Raw genomic sequence first — 26,055 nt, 5'->3', positions numbered from 1 at the left:
TTTCTCCCCATGATCTTATGTCTTCTCAGCAGTTTCCATTTATAGAAGATTTAGAGACTGTACAGGCTCTAAGACAACTGCTCAACAACTTAATGAGCTCAAGCTTTAACAGTTCATTTCATTTCTCAATACAACTTACTTACCAACTTTGTTGTTCAGACGAAAAATCGATAACACGAAAATTTGCTGTGCGACCACGACCAACAGGAATAAAGTAATTGCATAAACATCGTTTAAGAGCAATTGATGAGACTGAGATGAATGCAAACTCGAGAAATGTTAAAATCTTGAAGCGTTCGGGTTTTTCCAAAAAAGATAATGAAAAATGTACATCGAAGGTTAAACTAGCCGTGTAAAATGTTAAATTCATAAATCATAACAAAAGTTATTAAGCAAAATGTTCAAGATTAATTAACCTGAAAGCAAATTCTTACAGCATAGTAACAATAAAACGGGTGCAAAATAATTTTAAAGCATTCCATGTCATACAATTAATTTGTAGTCCGACGAAAGTATTTTGCTTTTTATTTATTTGTCATGTTTTTTTCTTAATTAAGCAATTTATAGTTTACTAGTTATTAAAGTTGAATTCCAGTTTGAACATAACCATTAGACTGGTTTATACTAGTTGACGTATTATCAGCAGTTGCTGTATTTACAGTTGTCGTAACGCTATTGGACACGAACTTCTTCATAACAACCGACTCGTTTTTATTCGTCACTCGGCTCGGTTGCCCAGCAACACCCGACTTTGACTTCACCACTAAGTTGGTATCGAATCGTGCCTCGCCGTAGTGATTGCGTGCGATAAGAGTTATCAAGCCTGAGTCACTAGGGCGCGTCTTTGAGATTTCAAGTCGGTGGATTCCATCGTAAGAAACATTCATTCGGTTGCTCTGAAACGAAAGAAAAAAGGCGCTTAATTATACCATAGGAGCACGGCATAAATATTTCGCTTTAATTTATGCCTTTAATTTATCTTACTAATTTAATTTTTTACTAAATCTTGCTAGTTTTAGGTTTTGATTTTTGTTTCAGCTTTTGTCTTTCTTCAGCTTCTACCTAACTACAAATCATTACGTCACCAATGGCAGAAAAGGCAAATTTCAAAAAAATGCTCATTGTGTAGACAAAACCATTTTTTAGCATGTAATTAGCCTAACACTTTATTGCCCGAATTTTATTAGTTATAATTTGAGATCAAATTCGAAGATTTAATTGTCCTTGTGAACAATGCCATGTGTAAACTCAAAAACCACCAATTGTCCTCTTAATCCACAATTAGTATCGAGAGGGACGGTTTCTGAAATTAACCACCACTTAGGGTTTCTTTCATTTCGGTAATTTCTTACTGTATCCGTAGGAAAGGAGTGATTTTAGGTAAATTTCAACTAAATTAGCCTAGTGTCACTCGCTTACACACACGCACACTTACACTAATCTTAAAACGAGAAAAAAAACTCGACAAAATCGAGTATGTACATTCAATTTTTCGGGCATTGGCTACGTAATGATTCTAAAGTATTACAAGTTTATCCTGATAGTTTCTGATAAGCTCTCGCTACTTCTAAGAACAAATCAGTTCTAGAATTAGATCTAGAATAAAATTTTTAAAATGCATGCGTTGTAAAAAATAAAACCAAATAATTACATTGCAAGAGGCAGACTAAATCTTGCAAAAAAACTCCATTAATTAGTACGAATTATTACGAATCCTACAAGACAGTGTGTAGTTCGTGAGTTTCAAACTTGTTTTTATTTTGAACTCGTTTAAAAACCCATTATTTCGTGATTTTGCAAATTACATTGAGAGTTTTGCGCTGTTCCTCAAATTGTGTCATAAGCTGAACAATATGTATTCATTTAGATGTATGTGAAAAGTTTAATTCAAAGAAAAAAGCAACAAACCACTGATTTTTTACAAAGAACTTATTGACAACTTCACTCTAAATTTTTCTCGTTTCAATTTCTCGCGTGATCGTCAACCCACATAATTTTTCTTGTAACGTGAGCAAATCGAGTCTTTACATGAGACAAATTTACACCTCTGATCATTGTGAAGAATTTTTTAGGTTTAAAAACGACTTGTAAAATTGACTTCCAAAGTTTGGTTCTACGAAATTGAAAACACTAACACAAAAAACAAATTGACCGTGGAGGAGTTGAATATAGATAGGAGATTAGCCGTAAGCAAAAACTTCTGATCTTTTCCCTGCATGCCGTTGTTACTTTATGCATCCCCAGTTACAGAGTAAATGCTATAACGTTCTAAATTATTTTATTATAACATTGAACGAGCACTTGGGATAACAAAAAGCATGTAGCCACTAAACCAAAAAAGTATGTGGGCACAAGAAAAAAATCGTTTGTTTCATGGCGTATGGAGTAGGAAAAAAGAATATTGATATGTCCATTTTGAGTTAAGCTTGGCCAGGTAAAATAGCAAAAAAATATAGAAAAATAAACAAAAAATTTTGAAAATTTCCAGGCAGAATGTCAGCAAGGGATAATGATGACAAATATGTTTGAATGATCGATATAACATTCTCATGATACTTTTTTGGATTGGTATAATTGACGTGGAGTTTTAATATTGACCAATACAGCTCAGCTGACATATTTTAAATTTTGACAGAAGAAGATTTTAGTGCCGTAGAATGCAAAAATGTTACATGCAAAATCATATGATCATGAGAAAAAATAGAGAAATATACCGACTGTCCAAACAAATTAGACTTCAAACTTCAGACTTGGCAAGGGTTCAAAATCGTTTGTTTCATGGCGTATGGAGTAGGAAAAAAGAACATTGATATGTCCAGTTTTAGTTAAGCTTGGCCAGGTAAAATAGCAAAAAAATATAGAAAAATAAACAAAAAATTTTGAAAATTTCCAGGCAGAATGTCAGCAAGGGATAATGATGACAAATATGTTTGAATGATCGATATAACATTCTCATGATACTTTTTTGGATTGGTATAATTGACGTGGAGTCTTAATATTGACCAATACAGCTGACATTTTTTAAATTTTGACAGAAGAAGATTTTAGTGCCGTAGAATGCAAAAATATTACACGCAAAATCATATGAGCATGAGAAAAAATAGAGAAATATACCGACTGTCCAAACAAATTAGACTTCAAACTTCAGACTTGGCAAGGGTTCAAATTTGACACCTACAGTATGAGAGTTTTGTGCTACACGGGCTGGGCGCGTTCTTCTCTAAAAACCGGTTTCATTTTAGCAACAGACTTAGTTGTTGCTCGCAATAGAAATGACTAAGAAAAAAATACCAAGTCAAGCGCGAAAAAGTCACTCGAGATGTGAAATCAAAAGATTGTTCTAGAAAAAACAGTCACGCGGAAATTTTGCATAAGAACACGCATTTAAAATAATTGCTTTAAATTGAGAGCTATTAATCATTATCCAATGACTTTTTATGCAAAAGGAGACACATTATAAAGCCCATTTACACGAGATATGGTGCAAATTTGCACAATTCTCTTGGGCTTTAACTCAATATTTTTGTGTGAAACGCGCGATAAATCATGTGAATATCATGCAATTTTTCGTGTGAAATTAAGATTTCTATTGTATTTTTTCATGCAAAAAATTGTGTTTTTAAATAAAAATTTCACGGGAACACACAAAAAATCGTGCCGTTTTTACAGGATTTATCGTCACACAAAAACCAATGGTTAAGCCCGAGAAAATCAAGTCTATTTACATGCTTTCTGGTAAATGAGCATTTTATCGTCTCCATTTTTACATGAGATATTGGGTAAACATGAGAATTTTGTTATTAATAGACTTTTTTTTAATTCAGACGAGAAAGTATTAGGGCATTGTTGTTATGAGCTAACCGCATTGATGATCTGTTCATTTCTGTACCAGAAGACGGTTGGGATTGGGTTGCCCCCCACCCGACAGAGGAACTTGGCCGTCTGACCCTCGGTGACTTCCACATTCTCAGGGTACTGCACTATCATTGGTGGAGAGATGCCCTCGTCCTCATTAATACCAAGATTACCACTGGGCATACTGTAAACAAACAAATATTTACCGATTTAAAGATATCTCACATTTTGAACACTCAGTAAGAACAAAACATGCTTTTGAATATTATGCGACAGAAAGCTCAGAAAAACCAACCAGCGACAAAAGTGCAAAAATTAGGTTGTTTTTCTGAAACAAAAACGTTAACAAAGATCACTCGAGTCAAAAACAAAAGTTAATTTTGCAAGCTTTTGTGAGAATCTTGCAAAATGATGCTACCTCTTGGACGACTCATGCGAATTCTTGCAAATTAATTGTGTTTTCGACTAGGGCTAAAAACGTCCTGAAACATTTTTTTTTCAGAACTTTTGAACGGGAAAAATTTAATGGCAACTCACCTAGATTTGATTTGCTCCCATTGGTTTAGTTGTTCGAATCCAGCTCTCATGTCCTCTGGCAGCTGAGAGTCCTCGTCCACCAACGTACTTCCACCTATGATTATTAATGCCCCAATTTTAAAAGTCAAATATAATTTCCATAGTGTACAACCTACTGAGTACAGTCGATCTGATAAGGTATGTTATCAGGAAACGAAGATTGAGAGGTCGACCGTATGAAAAGTCGGATAAATGCAAAGTAGGGGTAATATCCTTACCTTAATTAAGGCCAAGACAACAAATAACATGGATCCAAAATCTTTTCACACGTCAACACACATTTGTTAACGCTCAATAAGTGTCGACCACTGTTTTTTCATAGCCAACAACGATCGACCGCGATCTTTTTCTTTTTCAATTTTTTTAACTGATTGCAGGTAAAAAGGCTTTTACACAGCTAAAGTCGCCAGGCATCGCAAAACAGCAATCTAACATAACAGAGTTATTAAAGAAATTATCAACTGCTATCAGCCAGAGTAACTTTTTGCTCTTTCTTCTTTTCACTTAAAAAACATCTGAAATCTTTGACAAAATTTTCAAGCATTGAAGGATAAAGAATTATTTCAAGAACATATTTTGTTTCGCCAAAAACTTTTTGCGAACTGCTATTAGAAACGAAAACAAAATATGACAGCATTATATTCAAAAACTCAGCAATATATTCAATATCATTGTTAGCCAATGGCTAAAAATGATCTTTTCATTAGTGACTTTGGACGTTTCGTAAGTTGACTCACGGTCTCTTTGTCTTTAAATACGCAAATATGGTTGGTCTATATATTTTAAATAAATTATGCCTGCCACAGGATGGGGTATTAGGCGAATTTTTTTGAACTAAAGTTTTGTTTTGTGCACATTTGACGAATGCTAAATGAAACACATGAAAGCGGTATTTAAAAATCGACTAAACAACATACAGTGCTCAGGTGTCACTATATATTGTCTCTATCTGATAAAAATTTTCGAGTTTTCTAAAACACAGTCTCAATTTGCATTTGCAGAATTTCTGTTTAGTTTTACCCAGCAATTTTTTTCTCCAATTTTGCTGCATTTGTCTCCTACTCTGATGAGCCCTATAATTCCAAACTATTTATAAAAACAAGAAACGACAAAACAATGTGATCTCAACTCTAGCCATGCACTTTTTGCCAAAATACTTTTCCGGGTGTTTAATAAATCATACAGTATTTTAAAACAAACGTTTATTTTACATGCGCTTTGTTAACACTTTCATGACCAGGTTAAAAACGAACATAGCCGGCAAATTACCGGGAAATTGACCCGCTTTTCACACACATTGGGATTAAAACAGAAAAAAAATTAAGGGATAGAAAATGTCAGAATTTTTCGAAGAGTCGTGGTTTTCTTACTTGGAGCGCAAATTCTACAAATTCGGCTATATTCCAAATTTACACTTAATTCAGTTTCTTAACTCAGCAGAACGCTATTAAGCATAATACTAATGCCAAATAGCAATCGCTTTACTGAACTTTGATAACCTAATGCATTAAGACTTAATGATCGGGCTTTACATGTTTATCCCGTTTCATATGATTTTGCTCTTTTGATTTTGACCGTAATCACTTTAATACGCAATTCAAATAGCCAAAGAATGTAAATTCCAGGTCAAAATGCTGCAGGTGAAGAAGATACCACTAGAGAAAGCGAATTTTTGTTCAAACACCGTTTCCTCACTGTACTTCAAAATTACATAACCAATTTTGTTAGGTGTTTTCACCGCACCTGTTTTCAGATTAGAGTTGCAATCGTGTTTTAAAACACCTGACAATAGGCTAATTTAGTTCAAATTTACTTGCATCAGCTCATCCCCAAGGATACAGCATGCAATGACCTAAATGAAAGAAAGCCTAAATGGTGGTTAATTTCAGAAATGTCCCTCTACGTGCTAATTGTGGATTAAGAAGACAGTTGGTGGGTTTGAAAGTACACAGCAACGTTCATAGGAACATTTGAGCCTTTGAATTTGGTCTCAAGTAATTACTATTAATTAAAATTGGGGCAACGAAAAAAATCGAGGCCAATTACATACTCAAAATGGTTTTGTTTCAGAGAACACGCAAAAATTTTCCGAAATTTGTTTTCCCGGACATTGACCACGTCATAATGGTTGTACAGGTGTAACTCTTCATTAACTCAGCGCTGCATAAATCGTGTTCGGAAACTGCCGAAAAGTACTCATTCGTACTCTCTGATCTTTCACCACTGGTGGAACGGCAGTGAGAAACATATCGTTTTTTTTTTACTTGAATATCAAATCATAGTCTGAGCCATTTCAAATTCTTTTCTATGAAAATTTTCGGACTAATCAAAAGTGTTTAGGTCAAATTGTTTTGGTCATGAAAATATTGATCAAAAATTCTGACCATTCCTCGTACACTTAAACTCTTAAAAATCACTCTGCCATAGTTGTTAGATCGGCGTGTTAACTGACCTCGAACAGATACACGACAAGAGACCTCAGCCATTCCCACTTTGTTCACAGCCCGACAGACGTAAGTACCCGCGTCTCTAGACCAAACATTGTCGAACTCAAGAACACAGAATCCGAACTCGAAGATAGGTCTGAATCTAGTGCCATGTAATAAAGGTCGCCCATCTTTAAACCACTCCACCACCATAGTCGGGTCTCCCGCTGGGTATACCGTGCATTCCATGTATGTCTTGTTTCCTGGAAAAGTTAAACCCACTTCTGCGCTACAGTGTTTAAGTGTCTGATTTTATTCAGTGATCATATATGATTCAATGCTGTCAATAACATACTCGATTTCTCAGAAATCGTATATGATCCTAAAATCAGACCCAAGTTTGCACATATGACCCCCGCATAGTGTGAAGCATTTTTCGAAGATATTTTCTCTGAAAAAAAAATAAATATGTTTCAATATATGTTGCAGAACGTGCAAGGTATCTGTGAAAGTGTAAGATCTTTGCATGTCTTTTAGAAAACAACGTCTCGTACCAAGATCTTATCAAAAACTATCAAGGTTCATTGCTAGGAGTTGGCTTGTCAAGACCTTGTTCAGGTATCTACAGAAAATCTTTATATCTACAGTAAATAGCAATAAATTATCCTCTGTGCTCCTTGTGTTAGTTTTCAGGGGGTCAAAAAATGGACTAATGTACTCCTATTTAACATACAGGAGTCTATCAAATTCGACTATCCGATGCCCCAATTAAACGTATCTATGTACATCTGAGTACCTTCGGCGATGTTCATATCTTGCAGCATCTTTTTGAACTTGGGTGGCTGCTGAGTCTTTGAGGAGGCATAGAGTTCACTCTCATCCCATTCGTCCTTCTTCGCCCAACTTGGCTGCACTTCTGGAAACAGAACTTTCATTTTACAGGATGGAGGTCTTCCTATACAAAATTCCTATCTAATATTTAATCATGATAGTAGAGTCCCAGTTTTACCCAAAAAAATTATCATGTGGGAAAGTACCTGTTTGAGGTAGGTTTTCTAGGGTAGCCCAGTACCCTAACATCTATTGTTCCGAATTTGTTTAAGTTAAGTCTTCATTAATTCTCAAAGTTGGTGTGAGAGGATCAATTTTGTTCAAAGTTAGCGGCGCTTCATTATCAGTGTCGTTATTTACTTAGATAGCGCTGCTCATCCGATTAAGTTTGAATGCCGTCTCTCATTACTTTGATTATAAATTAAGATTTCTAACTTGGTATATTAAGAACAAGTCAAGGTCAGTATAAAATTTAGTTCCTCCTTCAAGTTGTTCAAGCTAAAATTTCCAATATCTGTGTACCTTCCTCAGTGTTCGTGTCTGGAAGGGGAAGTAGCTTTTTGGACTTAGGTGGCTGCTGGGTCTTCGATGGGACATATAGTTCAGTCCCATCCCAATCTCCGTCCTTCTTAGCCCAGCTCGGCTTTTCTTCTGGAGGGGGCAGCGGTGGCAACGGATGAGTGCCCCTGGATATCAATAAGTACATGAGTAACAAATTTTATGACACGTGGGGCAAAATCTCAGAGTACAGTCATACCCCGATCGATCCCATGTGCACTATTTTTTTCATAATTATTAATGCTGATTTACTATGTAATGACACGTGCTACAAATGGGGGGCGCATGTGGTATTGGGCATTTTTTCAAGGGCCTCAAAACGAAGTGTAGTAAAGCAAGCAATTAACTGCAATAAGATGGCGTTTTTTTCGTCACCAAAATTCGTTCCAAACTCGCTCATTTTCAGAGCTAGGAGGACAAACGTTTTGCGGTCTTGTCATGGGATAGTGAACAACAAACAAAATAACAACTGTCAGGGCCTCACAACTTTTCGATCTTTCTCGCTATTACCTCATCAAATCGTTGAGAAGTCGGTTACAAATATCTAGGGAAACCAAAAAAATTTCAATTAATGGAATCGCACCTTGAAAACAATTTTTTGGGACAAAAAAATAGGGGGTCTTGGAGAAAAACTAACAGTTTTTACACGAAAATAATTCCCGAGGCCACTGTTAAACGAAGTGATTTAAACTAGGAAGATTTTTGAGTTTTAACTCCGTTCTCGGTTTATTGAGCTATGTTTCTGTATTCTTGCGGAAAAACTCAGTTTTAAAGCCTACAAATTTCTTCATTTTTCAATTTTTTTACGATTCAGTTTCTCAGAAACATGTTTTATGTGTAATTGGTCAAATATCCAAATTATATTTATACTAAACCATTAAGAAGCTCTTAATTATTATATCTCAGAATTGCCTACATTGACTGGTCCGCAAGGTGTTGCAATTGGAGGACTGATATATTCAAATATATACCTATAGATATTCACCCATTTTAGGTTTTCAAGTTTCTAACTATTTGGAATATGACGGCTTGGAAAATTATGTGGGAACGCATTACCAACCATCTTTTCTTGAATTTGAAATTGAGTTTATTGCGATGTCTCTGATAGCGAAAACTAACTTGGGCGCACTTTTGAAGGCGTCTGTAACCCTAATTTACCAACCATAAAAGCACAATTGAAATAAGGGAGGAAAGATATCTCACACGCAGCTGACAGGTCATGAAAAGCGATATGAAACTATTAAGAGAGAAAATATCTCAGGTCGGAGAAACGTTCCCTAAAATCAAGAGAAATTGACTAACCGCAACAATCTCGAAATCAACTTATAAAAAGACTTCTTAAAACCAGATTTGAGAACCAATAGAAAGTATTTAAAGCATGAAGCAAACTCACCGCACACTAGTGCTAAAAAGTAAAAAAAAAACCATTGAGTTGAGAAATTGCGACTACTTACTTCTAGTTTTCTTTTGTTTAAGTGGATCCTTCTAAGCCAATGGCTTTTTTCATCTATTTGCAGGTAAAAATGTGACACTTCCTTTGAGCGTTTGCGATACATATTTGCGGAGTAAAAAAAAGAGATTGCAGCAAATACCATTTTTTAAAAAGCTCAAATGAGAGGGCCAGTTTTTTTACCTTTTGGGGATTGAGATCTTCACTGGGTTGGGTTTGGGCTCCGGTACGTTAGGCACTGAAACAAAAGTAATACAAACTCCAGATTTTGTATTTAAAATATTCTCTCTTGCAATTTCAGCTATAAAAACTGAATGAAGTTAGGTTTTCCAACTGAAACCGAAGGAACTAATTGATATCATTCTTTTAACAGATTTAACAGATGTAAACATCTTTCATTTAATTTGTAATCTTAATTTAACCAAGAATCACTATTTCACTATTGCGATATGAAAGATACCAGCCATTGAAGGTTACAAGTCTATTAGCGAATTTGTAGCAAATTTTGGGCCGCTTTCGAGTAATTTATTTGTTTGAAAACTCGCGGAACTTACTTTTAATATTAATTTTGCACGAAAACGAATCAACGCCTGCGGGACTTGTAGCTGAACACGTGTACCACCCATTGTCATCCTTGTTCACACCACCAGGGAAGGAGATCTCAAAAATACCCGGCGCAACTTTGTCAATCACTGGTCTCTCTTGAGGCATCATTGGGTTGTCAAACATTCCAGCAGGCGATGAGTAGGGATCCTTTCGGCCATCTTTGACGAAAGCAATTTGTGGTTCTGGGTGACCTATTGCCCGAACACGAAGTGTAATCGGATCTCCCTCCCGAGTAGGGATGTTGCTCGGGGGCTTCTCGATGATTCGGGGAGGTTCTTCGATGCTACTCTCTGAAACAAAAGGCACCAAATGATAGATAAAGCAGGGAGTGCACTGCACATTCGTTGATTAAAATGGACATAAACGTGGGATCTTTTCCGAAGTTGGCACCGTACATGTCGAATCTGAACATGCATATCATGTGGTTTCAGATAACACGGTCCTGAGTTTAAATCAGTTTGTAAAATTTGCTGTTTTTGGGGGGTCTCAGCAGGCGCAACTACTGTACAACTGAATCAGTACTAGATTCGATTCAGCATCTCTTAGTTGTACACCTTCTGTGCTAACAGTTAAAGTAAATGGTTTTAAGCTCTTGTCGAAATAAGATCTTGTCTCTTATTCGCTCATTCTCTTGTTTTTCCATATTACTTAAGGCTTCATCTCTCTAGCTAAGTATACGTTGAACAAATAGAGGTTCTCGTCAAGCTCTGTTATTAAGTTTATCTTATGCACCATTTTCATTAGGTTGTTCTCTATCAACCTTGCAACAGCTGTAATGAAAAAAGAGAGAATTGGTCGAGAAACAAATTATTCAAGTCGGACTTCACAATTGGAAAGAACACCAAACATTCTCACCATCTACAATCAGGCGTACAAGGAACCTAGCCTCGCCTCCCTTATTCTGGGCAACACACTCATAGTGGCCACTTTCTCTCGCTCTCACATTGTGAAACAGCAAAGAGTTCGTTCCATCTTCTCGCACAGTGTTTGATCGTCCAGGGTCATTTGTAGGGATCTCGACTCCTTCGTGGAACCATCGCAGAGTCGGTGTCGGACGACCTGCCACCTGTTTAATAGCAATTAGTTGTTTTTATAGGAACTACCGACTTTTTCCTTTTTTTCGGAGAAGGTGTTACCGTCACTCCATTGCAAAATTAAAGCAATATTGTTATATTGTGGAAAAGTACATTGAGCAGAACTATTTGACGTTTCCAAAGAGATATTTTAAGTGTCTTTTCACACTTAGGAGCCTTTTTTCCAATTATGGCGCACGATAATGGCGGACTGTCCACTCTATGCCTACTGAGCTGAAGAGGAGGCTAAATTTTAAAGGGAAAACCCTTTCAGGATGAAAACGGTCCATCTTTTCGGTGTCTATCGGGAAAATCAAATCATCATACTTACAATACTTTCCTCATTTTTTTTTATTTTGGGAAAATTTTGTCATTTAACAGAGAAACAAAAATTCCTTCTGTTTGATGTTTTGGAATGTAATTTACCTTGCAGTCGAATCTAGCAGTTTTGCCTTCTTTGGCAAAGACGTCTGTGGGTTTCTTCATGAAACTGGGTGCCAGGTGCTTCTCATACACTCCTGCTCTCACAACCGGGGCATCCATCTTCTTATTGCGATCTTCCAACCTGAGATACAACACAAAACATGATAATCTTATTAGACAAAATCACCGCACCTGTGATGGATAATGCGTTGGGCTGATAATTTTCGCACGAGGAACATAAGTTAAGAAATGAGTTTTTCCAAACGAGAAAATAACAAAGCTGAAGTTTAAAGTACAATTCGAGAGTTATAGGACAATCCTAATATAGATCAAATAGATGAAAAAGGTAACTTCCATTTGAGGGGCGATAAAGCCAGAAAACTTGCCCGTATGTAAACCCTTTATCATTGAAAAAAAATTAATTTACGAACACTATCATTGCACTGCAATTTAAAATGTGGGTACTAAGGTTGACCATATCAAGGTTTCAGTTTTCAAAATTCGCGAAATTTATTCTATTTCAAGAGGAGAAATCATAGTCACAAAAGTACCTAAAATTGGGGATGGATAAGTTCAATATCAGATAACATTTGCTAGTTATAATATCCTTAATCAGTAGAACTGAATTATCGAAAATCTCTCAATTTAAAATTATTTCAGTTACGCCATTTTTCCACTTTGAGGCAACTGCTTGGGATACTTCTTATTCGTAAATCAAATTTAAAACTTAAACAAAAATCAAATCTATTATATTTCATTCAGAGTTTCAAACCTATCGTCAAAAGAAAAATACAATTTTTTTCTTCGCTTGCGTTAATTTCAATCGCTAGTCTTACTTCTCATTAGGCATTTTTAAAGATTATTAGCCTTAAATCAAGTTAAAAATCCAGTTTTGTGGAATTCAGGAAGCAAACGATGTAACCTGAACTCCTCAATTTAACGCCTCTAAATTAAAGAGGGCAAAATCAGCACATTTCGTTTCAGGCCTGCCTTTGCGGTGTAATGTTTAGTTAACAATTCTACTGCGTAAAAATTAATAAATTAAAAAACAAACATAACCTGCAAATAGAGCACCAGAAAAGTAAAAAAAGACGTGCCTCATTAAAAGAAAAGTTAGAAAAAATTAAGAAATCCACGAAGAAATAAAGATAAGAAACAATTTATTGAAGATAGATAGAAGACCTTATAAACAAGTTGTTCTCAAAATCTTTTTTCATTAAAAAAAGCTGTCATTCTGTTGATATTGGAAATTTGTTTATTAGTGCTTCTCAGGTTAATTTGTGCAGATAATATACAAGTCACACCTGCACGTGATTTCATTGAACCAAAAACTTAATATGCATAGAAATATCATATTGAATGAGCAATTGCTTATCACAATCAGGCGTACTAAATATAAGAACTACATAGTAGATTCTTAGATGAAAGGAATGGCACAACATATCAACAATTTATATAAGCATTGACATCAAATGACAAACTGAGATTCAAAAATTAAATATAAAATTGATATACCAGAAGTTCTCAGATTAAAAAACTGCTAAACGAACTAAAACCCGAACAAAATAATTTTTGAGCACAGTCATTTAAAAATTATCTAAAAACCCAAAAATAAGATACTATTAGATGTCAGTTTGCAGAAAAGATAATCGTCGGTTAACAGTCGACAAAATGCTCACGAACGACTGACGAGGAAAGCAATTTAGAACATCGAAATAGGCCAGAGAAAAGAATTTTGTTATGCAAAAGCTTTTGACTAACGAAGCGTAGGAATCCTCGACTTTTTGAAAATGAAAGTCGGGGAAATTTTCCACTGAGATACATGAGAAAAATAAATTGACGGAACTTTTTATAAATGTGAAAAAGTGTTCTACGTGAGCCGTTTCAGCAGGATTCAAAAAATATACTGAATTCTAATCTGAAAGCTATAAAACTTAACACTAATTTCGGCTAGCAGTTGCACCGAGGAACTTTGATAACCTAATGCACTATGACTTAATGACTGCGTTTTATTGGTTTACCCGTTCCTTTTGACTTTGCTCTTTTGACATTGACAATTTTTACAACGTTGCGTAATTCAAAGTATGAACTATTTAAAATACATTCAGTTGAAACAGTTGAGTGAGGTAAGACACGAGTCAGACATGCAAAAATCGTGAACTATGTAAACCGAAGAAATCGTGAACTATGTAAATGCAACGCGATTTTAAAAAAAAAACATAGCCGGACACGTCCTGGCGCAAATCAAACAATTTTAATTGAGTAAATAAAAGATTACTCCTAGAATGGACAACTAATAGATTGATAAAATCCACTTTGAAAAAATATCTCATAAAAAACTTGAAAAAATAGCGAAAGTCAAAGTAAGAACAAAAAATGGCAATCAAATGGCAGCCGCAACAAAAAATGGCAGCCGCATTAGAACAAAAAATGGCAATCGAGAAAGCAAATTTTTGTTCGAGGACCATTTCATCACTCTACTTTGAATCGTAGAGAAAACAATTCGCGCCGCAAAACCACTCGCTTTTTCGCTCAACTTCAAATTTCGGCCAGCCTAAAATCACTTCCAATCACTCCAATTTAATTTCAAAATTATGAAAATATTTAGCAGATAGCAGATTTTAAAAAAAACAGCAGGAAATGTCTTGATACATTTCAAAGAAAATTCCTTGACAAAACAAAAAATAGACCTAGAATGGACTATAAATGGATCCGGAAACCCATTTAGAAAAAAATGATATCCAGAAAAATTGAAAAAAAAAAAACAAAACAGCATAAATCAAATTCAAAATTCCATGTGAACAAAAAACAACCAGCGATAAAAAGAATTCTGAAACTACTCTCTCTACTTTGAAATTAGAGCGAAAAATATAGAGCCGCTCAACCATTTGCTTGTTCGCTCTAATTCCTGTTCAGGCGTGACCAAAATCATCATTTCAACTTGACTTCAAAAATCTTGAAAACGTGTGAACAGATCTTGACAACGCCCCAATGCAAAAAAAGACAACGCCCCGAAAACAATTCGAATCACTTGAATTGTAAAAAAGGAGACCGCATAAATAATAGCCCTTGAGAAGCGGTCGGCGTCTAATAATCACTCGAAAAAAAATAAAAAAAATCAAACGTAAAAAAATCACTCGAGAAGTGAAATCAAAAGAACGTATTAGAAGAAAAGGGTCAAGTAAAAATTTTGTAAAAAGCTATTACAAAAACTTACAATGATTACACATTTACAGTCATAACTGACTAACGTCAGGCGAATTGCTCTCAAACGACCCGGCGAGAGGTGGCTTCGTCATTAGCTAGGCACGGTTTAGTGAGGTTAGCTTTAGCTCAATTGAAGGGGTGTAAGTGAGCGCAGCGGGGGGGGGGGGGGGGGGAGAGGGGTGCACAGGGAGGTTGATAGGGTGGCAACAGTGATGGAGTCAATCACTAAGAACCGCCCTTCGCGCCACAAGTAGAAGCCTCCAAAACAGATTCTGTGAATCACATACTTGAAGTCTAGTGAGCTGAAAGGCTCTAAGAGCACTTAATGCTCACTGCGGGCTACCTGTTTATCCTGGTTTTGAGGACGAAAAGGCAAATGCGTCAGACGAAAAATCAGTCAAGCGAAAAATTGCATAAAAAAGACCGACAGGACTAATATAATTGCTACAATTTTCGTTTGAGAGCAATTAATATCATTTTTGTTGGTTGGCAAAGTTTGGTGTCTGCTCAATAAAGTTTTTTTTGTGCTTGAGAAATTTCATTAGCTCGATTGCTTTATCTTACTAAATTATTTGCCCGGTTCAATTTTTCCGTGCCAGCAAAATTTAAAAAATTATTATTTTTGGCTCACTGGTTTACAAGTTTGTCCATAATTGAGAATCCCTCAAGTATCCTTGAGTATCCATTATTTTGTCTTGTATTGAATTTTCTCCATCTCTACTTCATCTGCAGACAATTAATCAGATAATTGCGGCCGAAACATTATGTGTGATGGCACATTACCGAGCCTCTTTATTGATAACATTGTCCAGACACTTGTGAAACCGCAGTCCTTTTAAAGCCCGCTCTTTTTAATAACATTGTCCAGACACTTGTGAAACAGTACTTAATGCCCGCTGGGCGCGCTACCTGTTTATCCTGGTTTTGAGGACGAAAAGGCAAATGCGTCAGACGAAAAATTGGTCACGCCAAAATTCGCATAAAAAAAGACCGACAGGACTAATATAATTGCTACAAACTTCGTTTGAGAGCAATTCAAATTTACAATAATTACTTCAAACTTCGATCGAGAACAATTGAACAGATAATTAGGTGTCACAACGAAAAACTTTCAACAATAAAAATGGCTGAAATATTTTCTGGAAAATGTCTGAAATATAAGATCTGACAGCTTTAACTTTCTTACAGTCTGTGTTTATCTAATTGTATTTTGAAGTCGAACAATAATGTTGCAAAACAGAAACTTTATAAACTTTATCTCTAAAAAATTAAACTCAAATAGGACTCACATCTTAAAAGCTTGTGCCCTTCCATAGTCGGGTGGCTGCTGCTGCGGCTGCTGCTGAGTGGGTTCTTCAGGGGCTGACATGATTCCAGGTTTCATCATGACTGTGGTAGTGACTGAGGCCGGCCCTGTTCCCCCTCCTCCTCCCACTCTGTCTACAAAGAGTTGCGGTGAACAGACTGTCCTCCCCCTCGGGTTCCATGCTAGAACTGTGAAGTATCCACTGTCCTCCCCGTACACTCTGCATCAACAGGGCATTAAAAAATGCATCCGACAGAAAATAGTAACAAAATTCTTTATTACCTTTTATTACCTTTGAAACCCTCAAATTATGCACCAAGTTTTGAATGTTAGACTATTTCTTTTGGCGATGGCTATGCGACCCGTGCTACTTGATGTGAAACTATCACAACCAAAATGGGATTAAATCATCTGCTTAAGTATGACATAGCATACTTGAAACACCAAATTTGTAATCGGATTATTGAACGAAAAAATCAAAGGGAATAAATTCGGTATAATACGATTGGGTATATTGGCCTATTGAGTATTTTTGCTATTGGATAATTTTTATGCATCCTATACCTATACTTTTTTTCCAATTTTCTTCTAAGATGAAAAGCTGTCAACTGTTTGGCGAGAAAGGTTTGGATGGGTCGTACCTTGAAAGCGTCAAAGCTGCCTTTGTAGTCCCTGACTCTGGGTCACGAATACCTCTGGCCAGGGAAACTCTCTGAGAGGGGTAAAGAGGGCGGCCATTATGAAACCAGTTGAACTGAAAAGACAACAAACATTACGAGCGTCTACCGGTAACAAAAAATAGTTACAAAGAATGTGGCGGGCACTTCCTCTCGTCTTTTGACGCCCAATCTGGAAAGTGCTTAAATTTCGCGTACGTAGTTTCCGCACGGCCTACATAACCACATTAAATAGCCTAAAATGCAGAATACTTTCAAACTATGTGCTAGTAGTTACGTTCGGCGGTAAGGGCACTTCACAAATTTTAATCCTTTTTAGGTGACACCAAAGTGACGCGAAGTGTACCGGCAGATGAGACTCAGACACTATTAAACTTTCATCAACATTGATTACTAAAATGAAGGATTATACTACAAGTAATTAAAATCTAATTACGCAATCTTGCGGAATGCGCTTCCGCAAAAAGTATTTGGCGGCGGAAAGTGGAATCCACATATAGGGCACCGCCATTTTATCCGCAAATTTTCTAAGTACTTTTCACACGTGCAATCTATTAAAACAGGAAAAAGGAAATCTGGTTACAAAAATGAGCAAATTTACTAAAAAAATTGCTACCAGTAAACTGTCCTAATGAAAAAATCTGATAAAAAGCTGACAGAAATGTATTAATGATAAATGAATTAAAACGGCCACGATAGACGTCCTGTAGATGAAAAACAACAATTGATGAGAAGCAATTTATGTTCTGCTGGTTTGATTTGAAAACTCAGAAAGAAGGACGAATAAAATAAGTTGGGTAAATTGCAATCAAAAACAACTAGGTTTTTATTCAAATATTATATCGTTAAATCATTTTGAAAAATTAACTGTTTCAGACAGCGGGCTATTATTTTGACAGCTTGTTGTTCTCAGTCGTGGATGCCCCCCACAGCTTAGTGAATGCATATTAGTTGATAGGGAAATGAAGCTTTACTTATAATGTTTAAAATAGAATAAAACACCTAATAGTTGACAATCTCGAATTTTTGTTGCTGGTCACAGTGCTTGCATGTTGGTGGTGCAATCTTTCTATGATAGTCCATTTCTGAGATATGACGCGGTGTACAGATTTCGAGCATGATGTGTCAAACTTGAGAGTTCAATAAAAAAGGTTATCGTTAGAGTTCTTGTTCTCGTTAGAAATTTAAGATGAAATGCGTTTGGCTCGGTTGTCATAGTTCATTGAGATGGCAACCGCTCACGAACAAGACGCGTTAAGAAATCCAGTTGAGGTACGATCACATTCTCTTATTCAGCGGCACAGTAAATTGCTATTGGACTTGTAGTAAAGAAAAGTAGCGAGACATCAATGTAGATCATCAATTTAACTATGTTGCGTGGAAGCTATGACAACATGACCATTATCGGAAACTGAAACATCTTTAAAAAAGATAAAACATATCAAAAACGCGGTTGAACAGCAGAAAACAACATATGCAGTGACAAAATTTGAAGAACAGACGATAATACCTGACATTAAGTCCACTTTCATCACGTAGCAAGTATTAGGTTCAACAGAACTCTAGAAAAACAGTACATAACTCTAATGGTACTCTAATGGCATTGCTGGCCTCTAAGATGAGTACTCTGTAAAATGACCAAAGTGAATCGAAATGACCTTTTTGCTTCGTTACTTTAATTAGGTTAAAAATCGGACTATTTGCAAACTATCTGATTATTCTTAACATCAAAATTTGGAGAATGCAATTTTCAATTTTCCCGGCATCATTAGTTAAAGCACTTGAGGCTCCAAGCTCTCAGCCCTTGTGTCAGAATGTGTCAGAAGAAAAAATTCATAATTCTGCGATGAGTGATCATTTCCATTAGTTTCCGCTATGTTGCAAAGTCCAAGTTAAACTTGGAAAAAAAACTCTAAGGAAATAAAACGAAAAAATTAAAATATCTTGTACCCCCAATCAATACGGCAAGTGGAATTTTTCCATTTATTTAAAATAATTAATGAAGTCTATTCGAAAAAAAAAACAGAAATATTGTTGGCAATCAGTGCAGTACACTGGGTCTATTATTTTTTCTAACAAAGTGTAATTTGAACGCATTAAAAAAACGGTCTTTAATGTCTTGTGCGAATTTTTACAATGAAAATTTTGAGAGCAATAAGAACCAAAACATCAACTGAGAGGGACTGAGGTCAGACTTCTGGTTTAACCTCTGTTCATTAATACTCAATTAAACCCGCATATTTTAGCGCAATATCATTTCATCGCTATTCATCTAAACCCTCAAACTTTTCAAATCAAAACATTTAAACAGAACATAACTATCCCGTATGTTATGTGTTAAATGCAAACACTTTAACCCAAACTCTACGCATTCCTAATTTTTATTACTAATTTTACCAATTAATTATAGAATTAAAATCGGATTGAAATGATAGAGGTGTGCACAAGAGACAAATTCTTTATCTTTGTTCAATTAATGTGCAAATTTTTTTAAAAATCAAAAAAAGTCATAAAGAATCTAAACCAATCAAAAAAAATTTTCCTAAAAAAATGTGGAAAAAAACTTTTCCCAAAAATTGCAACGAAATTTAAAACTTATCGTAAACAACTATGGTTGAAAAAATGTTTTCGATATAAAGTAATTCAAAAACGAATTAATGTCTTTTTCGGACGAGTTTTTTTAAATGGCCCAATTTTGTCGCTGCTCGGATATCTTACAAATTCGCAAGCAGTTTCATGTCTGTTGCATCATTCCTTTGTACGCTTAATGAGTTTTCAAACCATCATGGGGATTAAAATTTTAAGAGTGGGCAATCCTAACTAATTCTTTATTTAAATAACCTTTTCACTTAAAAAATTGGCAAAATAATTTAACTAGAGTGGAAACAAAAAGAAATCGACTGATAGAAGGGCAATCCAGAAGAATTATGGGACCAAAACGTGGTTAGACAGAAAGGACGTTTTTATTTCCAATATTGGATTTTGAACAAATTGAATTCTGCATCTCTGATTATGCATGATTATACGACCTCTAAATACTTTGATTCTACATAATGCAAGATATTTACCCTAGGTGTTGGGTTTCCGAAGACCATGCACTCAAATCGCACAGTAGAACCTTCAATCAACTTCTGCGTTTGGGGCTTTGTAGCAAATGTCGGAGGCACAATTTCACTTTCAGGAATCGATGAAATGTCCACCTCTGGGTTCCCTGCGTTGTCATCCTGCTGACCAGGAGGCATCGCAGCTCGCAATTTCTCATCTCGGAACTCAATTTCGTTCAGAAGACGGTCTTCGAAGTTGTGTGCGTTGAACTATAGCGAAACAAAAAATCACATTATTTTAAGTTTTGTTTTCCAATTAAAAGAAGAAAATATTAGCTACAGCGCATGCTTTTGAGTTCATAATAGTTAACGAGAACAAAATTGAATTTATAACGAGAGTAATGAATGCTAGCCTAGTTAAAATATTTTAAGATCTGGCTGTGAATGTCGATTGATAATCTCTCAAACCCTAACCACTTTAAAAATATTTCATGTAAATTTTCTCTTTTCTTCTTTAAGTATACACATCGAAAAAGCAAGATTGGTTCTTGATATTGGAAAGAATGCCACATTTTGTTTTTCTTTCACAATTTTTAATAGCAGGGGTTGGTTAAAAATTAGCTTAGCTCTGTGTTAGTTTTTCAAATTGTTTTTTCACATGCTGAAATATCGGCTACTAATTATTAGTTGACAACAACCCTATCACACAATTTACGTTGCTGGTATCAACAGGCTTGTTGAATACACTGGGATGTGGCAGCTGCTGGCTCGATCCCCCGTGTGAGCCAGGAGGCCCAAGGGGAGAACCGAGTCGGTCACTCACGTTCCTGGCCAGATTCAACTCGTATTTGGGGATGTAAACGTCCTTGAGGAAAAGGAAACGTTCAATCGTATTAATTGATAAAAGAGAAAGAATACTTCAGTTATTTACGACTGCTTCTCTAGACAACTACTGAATTTTTGGATCTGATTTGTAATCCAAATGCCAACACTTTTAAAGCTATCAGTTGTTATATAAGATTGACATAAGGTCTGCCCTGATAAAGCAAGTGAATGGAAGAGGTGCTAAAAAGAAACAGGTTGGTTGAAAAAAGATTGAAAAAAAAACTGCTGGAGGAACTGAAGGTAGCTGAAAAACATTCTGATTTGCCCACAAACCTTTTACCTCATCCCCACCCCCACCCCCACCTACTTAAAAATGTGATAATTCGTAATTGATATTTACACTTGTAAATGTTTTACACTTGTATAATGGCATCTCTTAACTGTTATGACAAGATCCCCTCTTATATCTAGCAACTTCAAACGTTATGAGCACAAGATTATGAAAACGGAAGAACTATTCAAGGGGCTGGGTCCACGAAACGATCCAATTCTTCTAAACATAAAATTTAATCGAACTAAGTCGTATATAACCAAAAAAACCTTAAAAACTAGAAAACCAACTACAGGAGAATTTCGCCCCTAATTTTAAGCAGTTTTAACGGTAGGCAACTCATTCTGGGCAGCAGTAAAAACCGATGAATTAATTCAGAAGTTTTAGTCACCATACCCTTCTCTGGTCCTTCCTGTGCATGGCTGGACTCTTGGCTCTCACTTTAGTAGTCAGTTCTCCAACAAACATTCGCTTCTGATCTTCTGCCAAGTACCTCTTGTATGCATCTAAGTGGAAGTTGATAACGTTATTCAAAGTTGAATCTTATTAAAATGATTTCAATATGGAAAAGCCAATTAGTGTATGCTTCAAAAGTAAATCTTTAACCTGCCTCCCCGAAAAAAAATGACGAAAGAAATTGACACAATTTAGCTTAAAACAAGGGAACTTAAAATATTGACAAAAGTTAGCTTAAAGCAAAATTCTCTTGACCATACTATTTTAGGTGCATCGTTTTTAATTGAAAAAAGATATTCTGCATATAAAACATAACTATATCATTTCAGGTCAACGAGGATATTTCTCAGCTCAGCATGGGTTCAATTTCATTAATTTTAGAATACAAAATTGTCCACGTTTCTTTACTATAGAATACAAAAACTTTTAATTGATAGTGCACGATCACATGAGCGTGATAAACGAAGCAAGGATTGCTAGCTTTTAGAAATGAGAGAAAAGACATCAGTTGTGACACTGGGAGAACTGTCATCACAGACAAGCACCCCTATCAAATAAAACTTCAACTAGATTAACACACATTCCACAAAAGCCTTATTGTGAGGAATAGTGTGACTAATGTTGTTTGTCAACATATTCACTTTTCGTGTTTTGTGGAAAACGAGAGTTTAAGACTATGGAATATGGTGACAACATGTGTCACCACAGTCCACCATTAAGAAAAAGAGCATGTTTTTGCTGAATCAAACGCATCTATTTGGCATTAATTTTGCTAAAGTGACACTAATCCATTCTCAAAGCTGTTTGTAATTCCTGCGCAAATCTGATCAATGAATTTTGGGTAAACAAATAATTGTTTTTTATTAGCTGCCGGAAATGTAAAAAAGTAATCAGAATATAAATCTTTTCCGTTCTACCCTCCCTTCTCCCAAAATTATTCATCAAGACTTTTGTATAAATGGCATACAGTTTGTTGTTTTAAATATATAACTGCTAGAATTTGGATCGAGTAGTTGCAATAAAATTACCTAAAATACTTGCAATTAAGATCACCCAACTTACTAGCTTTCTAGCAACCAGACCTGAACAACGGATTGGAAAGAGTTTCAGCTCCAAACACGTTTCTTAGAAATTATTAAAATAAAGTATTGCTGGGATATGAGTTCAAACAGCTGAGGGATTAATATAAAAAAAACTGATCATTTTTTTCATACAAAGGGATCTTTGCAAAATTAATAATTACTAATCTCAGAGAGATTAATACAGAGGGATTTCACCAAAAAAAAACTGCTGATCCATATTCTTTCGGATGAATTTTTGAAAAACCAATAATTAGTGAATACTTTTTATGCAGAAAGATTTTTCAAAAAATTTCAAGGCAATTACTCATTATTCATCAAGTGAATGTCCAATAAACTTTAATCTATACTGAGTTATTTCACTAGCTTTTCCGGTTCGCTATTTTGCGTTGTAAAATCTTTAAAAATTGTTATAGCAGTTCTGTATAAATATTCAGATTTTTTAAAAGTTGTAACGTATATGAAAACCATATTTTAAAATACAAAGGCTTTTTGTTTAATTTATTGGCATACGACTGTTCTCTTGAAAAACTATATATGTTGTACAATCAATTGTAAAATGTACAATTTGCCAATCCATAGTATAGTTCGTATAGATACGATTTGAATTTTCTGGCATTGCTAACTCACGTTGTTTTTCATTAAAAGCGTGCTGAAGTTGGATTAGTGCTCAAACGAATATAATTTGCCGGCATATGCATGGGTTCTAATGGAAGTAGCGAGCGGAAATTGGATACAGCAAGCTGTGGCATATCGCAGATATAAAGTGCGGAATTTTAGGGATAAAAGTCAAGCCTTTTTGGAATTTGGTGAGAAAAATCAAGCAAATTCAAGCAAAACAATTCTTGCCTTGCCATATTTTTCCTTGGAAGCTAATTTTACATGTTTGAGATACGGTTTGTTGAAAACGATGGGTGAATTAGATGGAATGTTCCGACAGAATTTGACAGGGCGCTATTGTGTAAAGATTTATTTTAGAAAAGTTGGAATCGACAGAAGAAAGCATTATCGTAGGGCAGTTCGAAAGACAATATAGATATTTGATTCCTGATTTTCAAGTACCGACAGCCAGCATACAAAGACAAATTGATAAAATTCTGCAGTATTTCAAAGAAAAAGAAACGTGGGTTTTGCATTACAGAAATTGCAATTTCAGGAAAGAAGTGTTCATAATTTCACAAAAGAACATTTTTAAAAAAAAATTAGAGCTTCACTCTGGAGATTAACAAAAAAATGATTACACTACAAATAGTTTTTTGTGAAGGTAAAAAATATCAAAACTAATACTGATTTTGCTACCTTACAAAATTAAAGTTTGACATTTTGTCAAAAAAACCTAGTGTCAATTAACACTAAATAATTTACACTCTCTTTGTACTACAAAACTAGCTCCATTATTCTAGAAATTTTTCTGTTGTATTTAGAGATCAATCAAAATTGCTCTCCTGCGATTGAGTCTTAGTGCTAAATAAATTAATTAAAAATAAACCTCTGTGCCCAATAGCGTAGATTTAAAGACAAAAATTTACATGACTACTACAAAATGAAACATGAAACAATACACGTTGTCCGTGAACAACTTAAACAACATAGCCTTAGTGCGTCAGCAATGGTATGAACAATCGACTGAAATGTAGCCCCATTTTTTTCTGGTAACCTAAGTTTAAAAGATGCGATTGCTGCGTCAGAAGACTTTTGCTAAAACATTTATTCATGTTGAGAAAAAAACTAATTTAGATTTTTAGATGTAACGGAAAAACTTGATGTAAATTGCCCTCAAAAGCTCTTCGTCAATTCTCGTCATTAAAACTCGTATTACAGAATCGGTCACAATGTTCAAAATTAGCAATTTATCATCAGTGTCCATATTCACTAAGATTGCAGTTCTCTTAGGACTGAATTTTTATGCTTCTCCTCTTTATCTCGATTCTAGTTTAAAACTTTCTCAATTGGTACATTATAGGAAAGAAGCGAAGATCTGTTTGAAAATTAGAAACTTCCTACGGTAAAACTTCAATTCTACATGTATTGATTTCAAAGGAAATTTACTCAAGGCTATCTGGAGAATTAGTGATAAAAGATATTTCAAAAAATTTGTCAGAGATTTCGAAAAAATGAAAAATCAGTAATAACAACGGAAGAATAGAACACATCCTTTCCACCATCTCTACTCGCGGAAAATAGGTAGAATGTTGGTTAAGCTGTGACTTGCGAGATATAAAAAAGATGATCAACTGATGGGTTTAACGTGAGTTTATTTATAATAGAGCTGTGGCAGTTGCTAGCTTGAAAATTGAGGAAATATTTGGTTCTTATAGTTTTTATGGAGGTTATGATTAACAAAATACGCACCTAGTGTGAGACGAGTAAGATGCATAAACCCTGGAAAAGTGAAAGTTGGCGAGAAAAAGGATAATATCAATTCAATGAACTCTATATATAAAATTAACAACCAGTAACCAAGATTGAAAACAAACAGCAGTTCTTCGATTATTTCTTTATACCAATTCCATTATAGCATAGCAATACTGTGATTTCGACGTTATAGATGAAAACCATCTTGCAATTTTTCTGTCGTAGTTTTGATAGGAAAAGCAAGTATAATGATACAAAATGGAAAACAAAATAATTTCAAACTATACTGCAAAACTTATTGAGTTTTAGTATTATAATTCAAAATCAAAAGATCGCCACTTGGATCTTTGCGAGCGCATCGCGAAATCTTCCAAAAACACAAATACTCAGAGGGAGGGTTCTATCTCTTCCCAATTTGACGGAGAAGTTTTGTAACGGATGAGATTTCATTATTTCATGAGTCGACATCAAGATTTTTTCTTTTGACATTCTTGTAGTTCCGGCGCCACTTCGTGTGTGGGGGACTCTATGCTCACTTGGTTCGTTCTTTTTATTTAGTCAATTTTGGCTGATTACTATATTTATCGGAAAGAGTTATGATTAGTGTCATCAGAAAGCCCGTAAAGCGTAAAATATGTAATCAGAAAGCTTATTTCAAATTTCGCATTTATCGAGGAGTTCTAGTGTTTCCAATTTCAGTGAATATTGGGTGATTTTCACTATTTTGTTGACTTTGTTTTCAAACTTTTTGCCCAAACTTTGTTTTACTTTGCTCAACATCAAAAATAAAAAGCGTTCTCATTTTTATACAATGAGACAAGCTTGCTGAATCTTATGATCTAATACTTTTGCAACACACTGGCTGACTTTGCTCATAGTCTATATTTTTGATAAAAACTAGCACCAAGTGAGACATTTTAGCTGATTTTTCTAAGGTACTGACCTACTAAAACTGGTTAACAGAACCTTCTTCAAGT

At 35.2% G+C, this 26,055-nt stretch overlaps 1 protein-coding gene across 9 annotated transcripts in view; it reads right to left on the bottom strand.

Annotated features, from left to right (window-relative positions):
* Positions 1-345: 345 nt before the first annotated feature.
* The window catches only part of LOC142345665 (muscle M-line assembly protein unc-89-like), a 249,231-nt gene continuing 223,521 nt past the window's right edge, over positions 346-26,055 (bottom strand). For 6 of the 9 annotated variants that reach the window (XM_075397869.1, XM_075397872.1, XM_075397876.1 and 3 more), the window contains 16 exons: positions 25,076-25,105; positions 21,585-21,694; positions 20,748-20,897; positions 20,057-20,302; positions 16,953-17,065; positions 16,295-16,531; positions 11,802-11,940; positions 11,158-11,368; positions 10,251-10,592; positions 9,880-9,934; positions 8,211-8,374; positions 7,654-7,773; positions 6,884-7,120; positions 4,393-4,486; positions 3,862-4,039; positions 346-896 (listed from right to left, as the gene is read on the bottom strand). In XM_075397869.1, the coding sequence (XP_075253984.1) occupies positions 579-896; positions 3,862-4,039; positions 4,393-4,486; positions 6,884-7,120; positions 7,654-7,773; positions 8,211-8,374; positions 9,880-9,934; positions 10,251-10,592; positions 11,158-11,368; positions 11,802-11,940; positions 16,295-16,531; positions 16,953-17,065; positions 20,057-20,302; positions 20,748-20,897; positions 21,585-21,694; positions 25,076-25,105 (2,744 nt within the window). In that variant the 3' untranslated portion in view covers positions 346-578. The remainder of the gene's footprint in view (positions 897-3,861; positions 4,040-4,392; positions 4,487-6,883; positions 7,121-7,653; positions 7,774-8,210; positions 8,375-9,879; positions 9,935-10,250; positions 10,593-11,157; positions 11,369-11,801; positions 11,941-16,294; positions 16,532-16,952; positions 17,066-20,056; positions 20,303-20,747; positions 20,898-21,584; positions 21,695-25,075; positions 25,106-26,055) is intronic. The other 3 variants (XM_075397874.1, XM_075397871.1, XM_075397875.1) reach the window with 3 other exon arrangements.

Source organism: Convolutriloba macropyga, chromosome 9 (genome assembly GCF_964194025.1).
Source record: "Convolutriloba macropyga chromosome 9, txConMacr16.3, whole genome shotgun sequence".
NCBI lineage: Eukaryota > Metazoa > Xenacoelomorpha > Acoela > Convolutidae > Convolutriloba > Convolutriloba macropyga.
The sequence above is the reverse complement of the archived record's forward strand: the minus strand, read 5'-3'. Positions and strand labels throughout refer to the sequence as shown.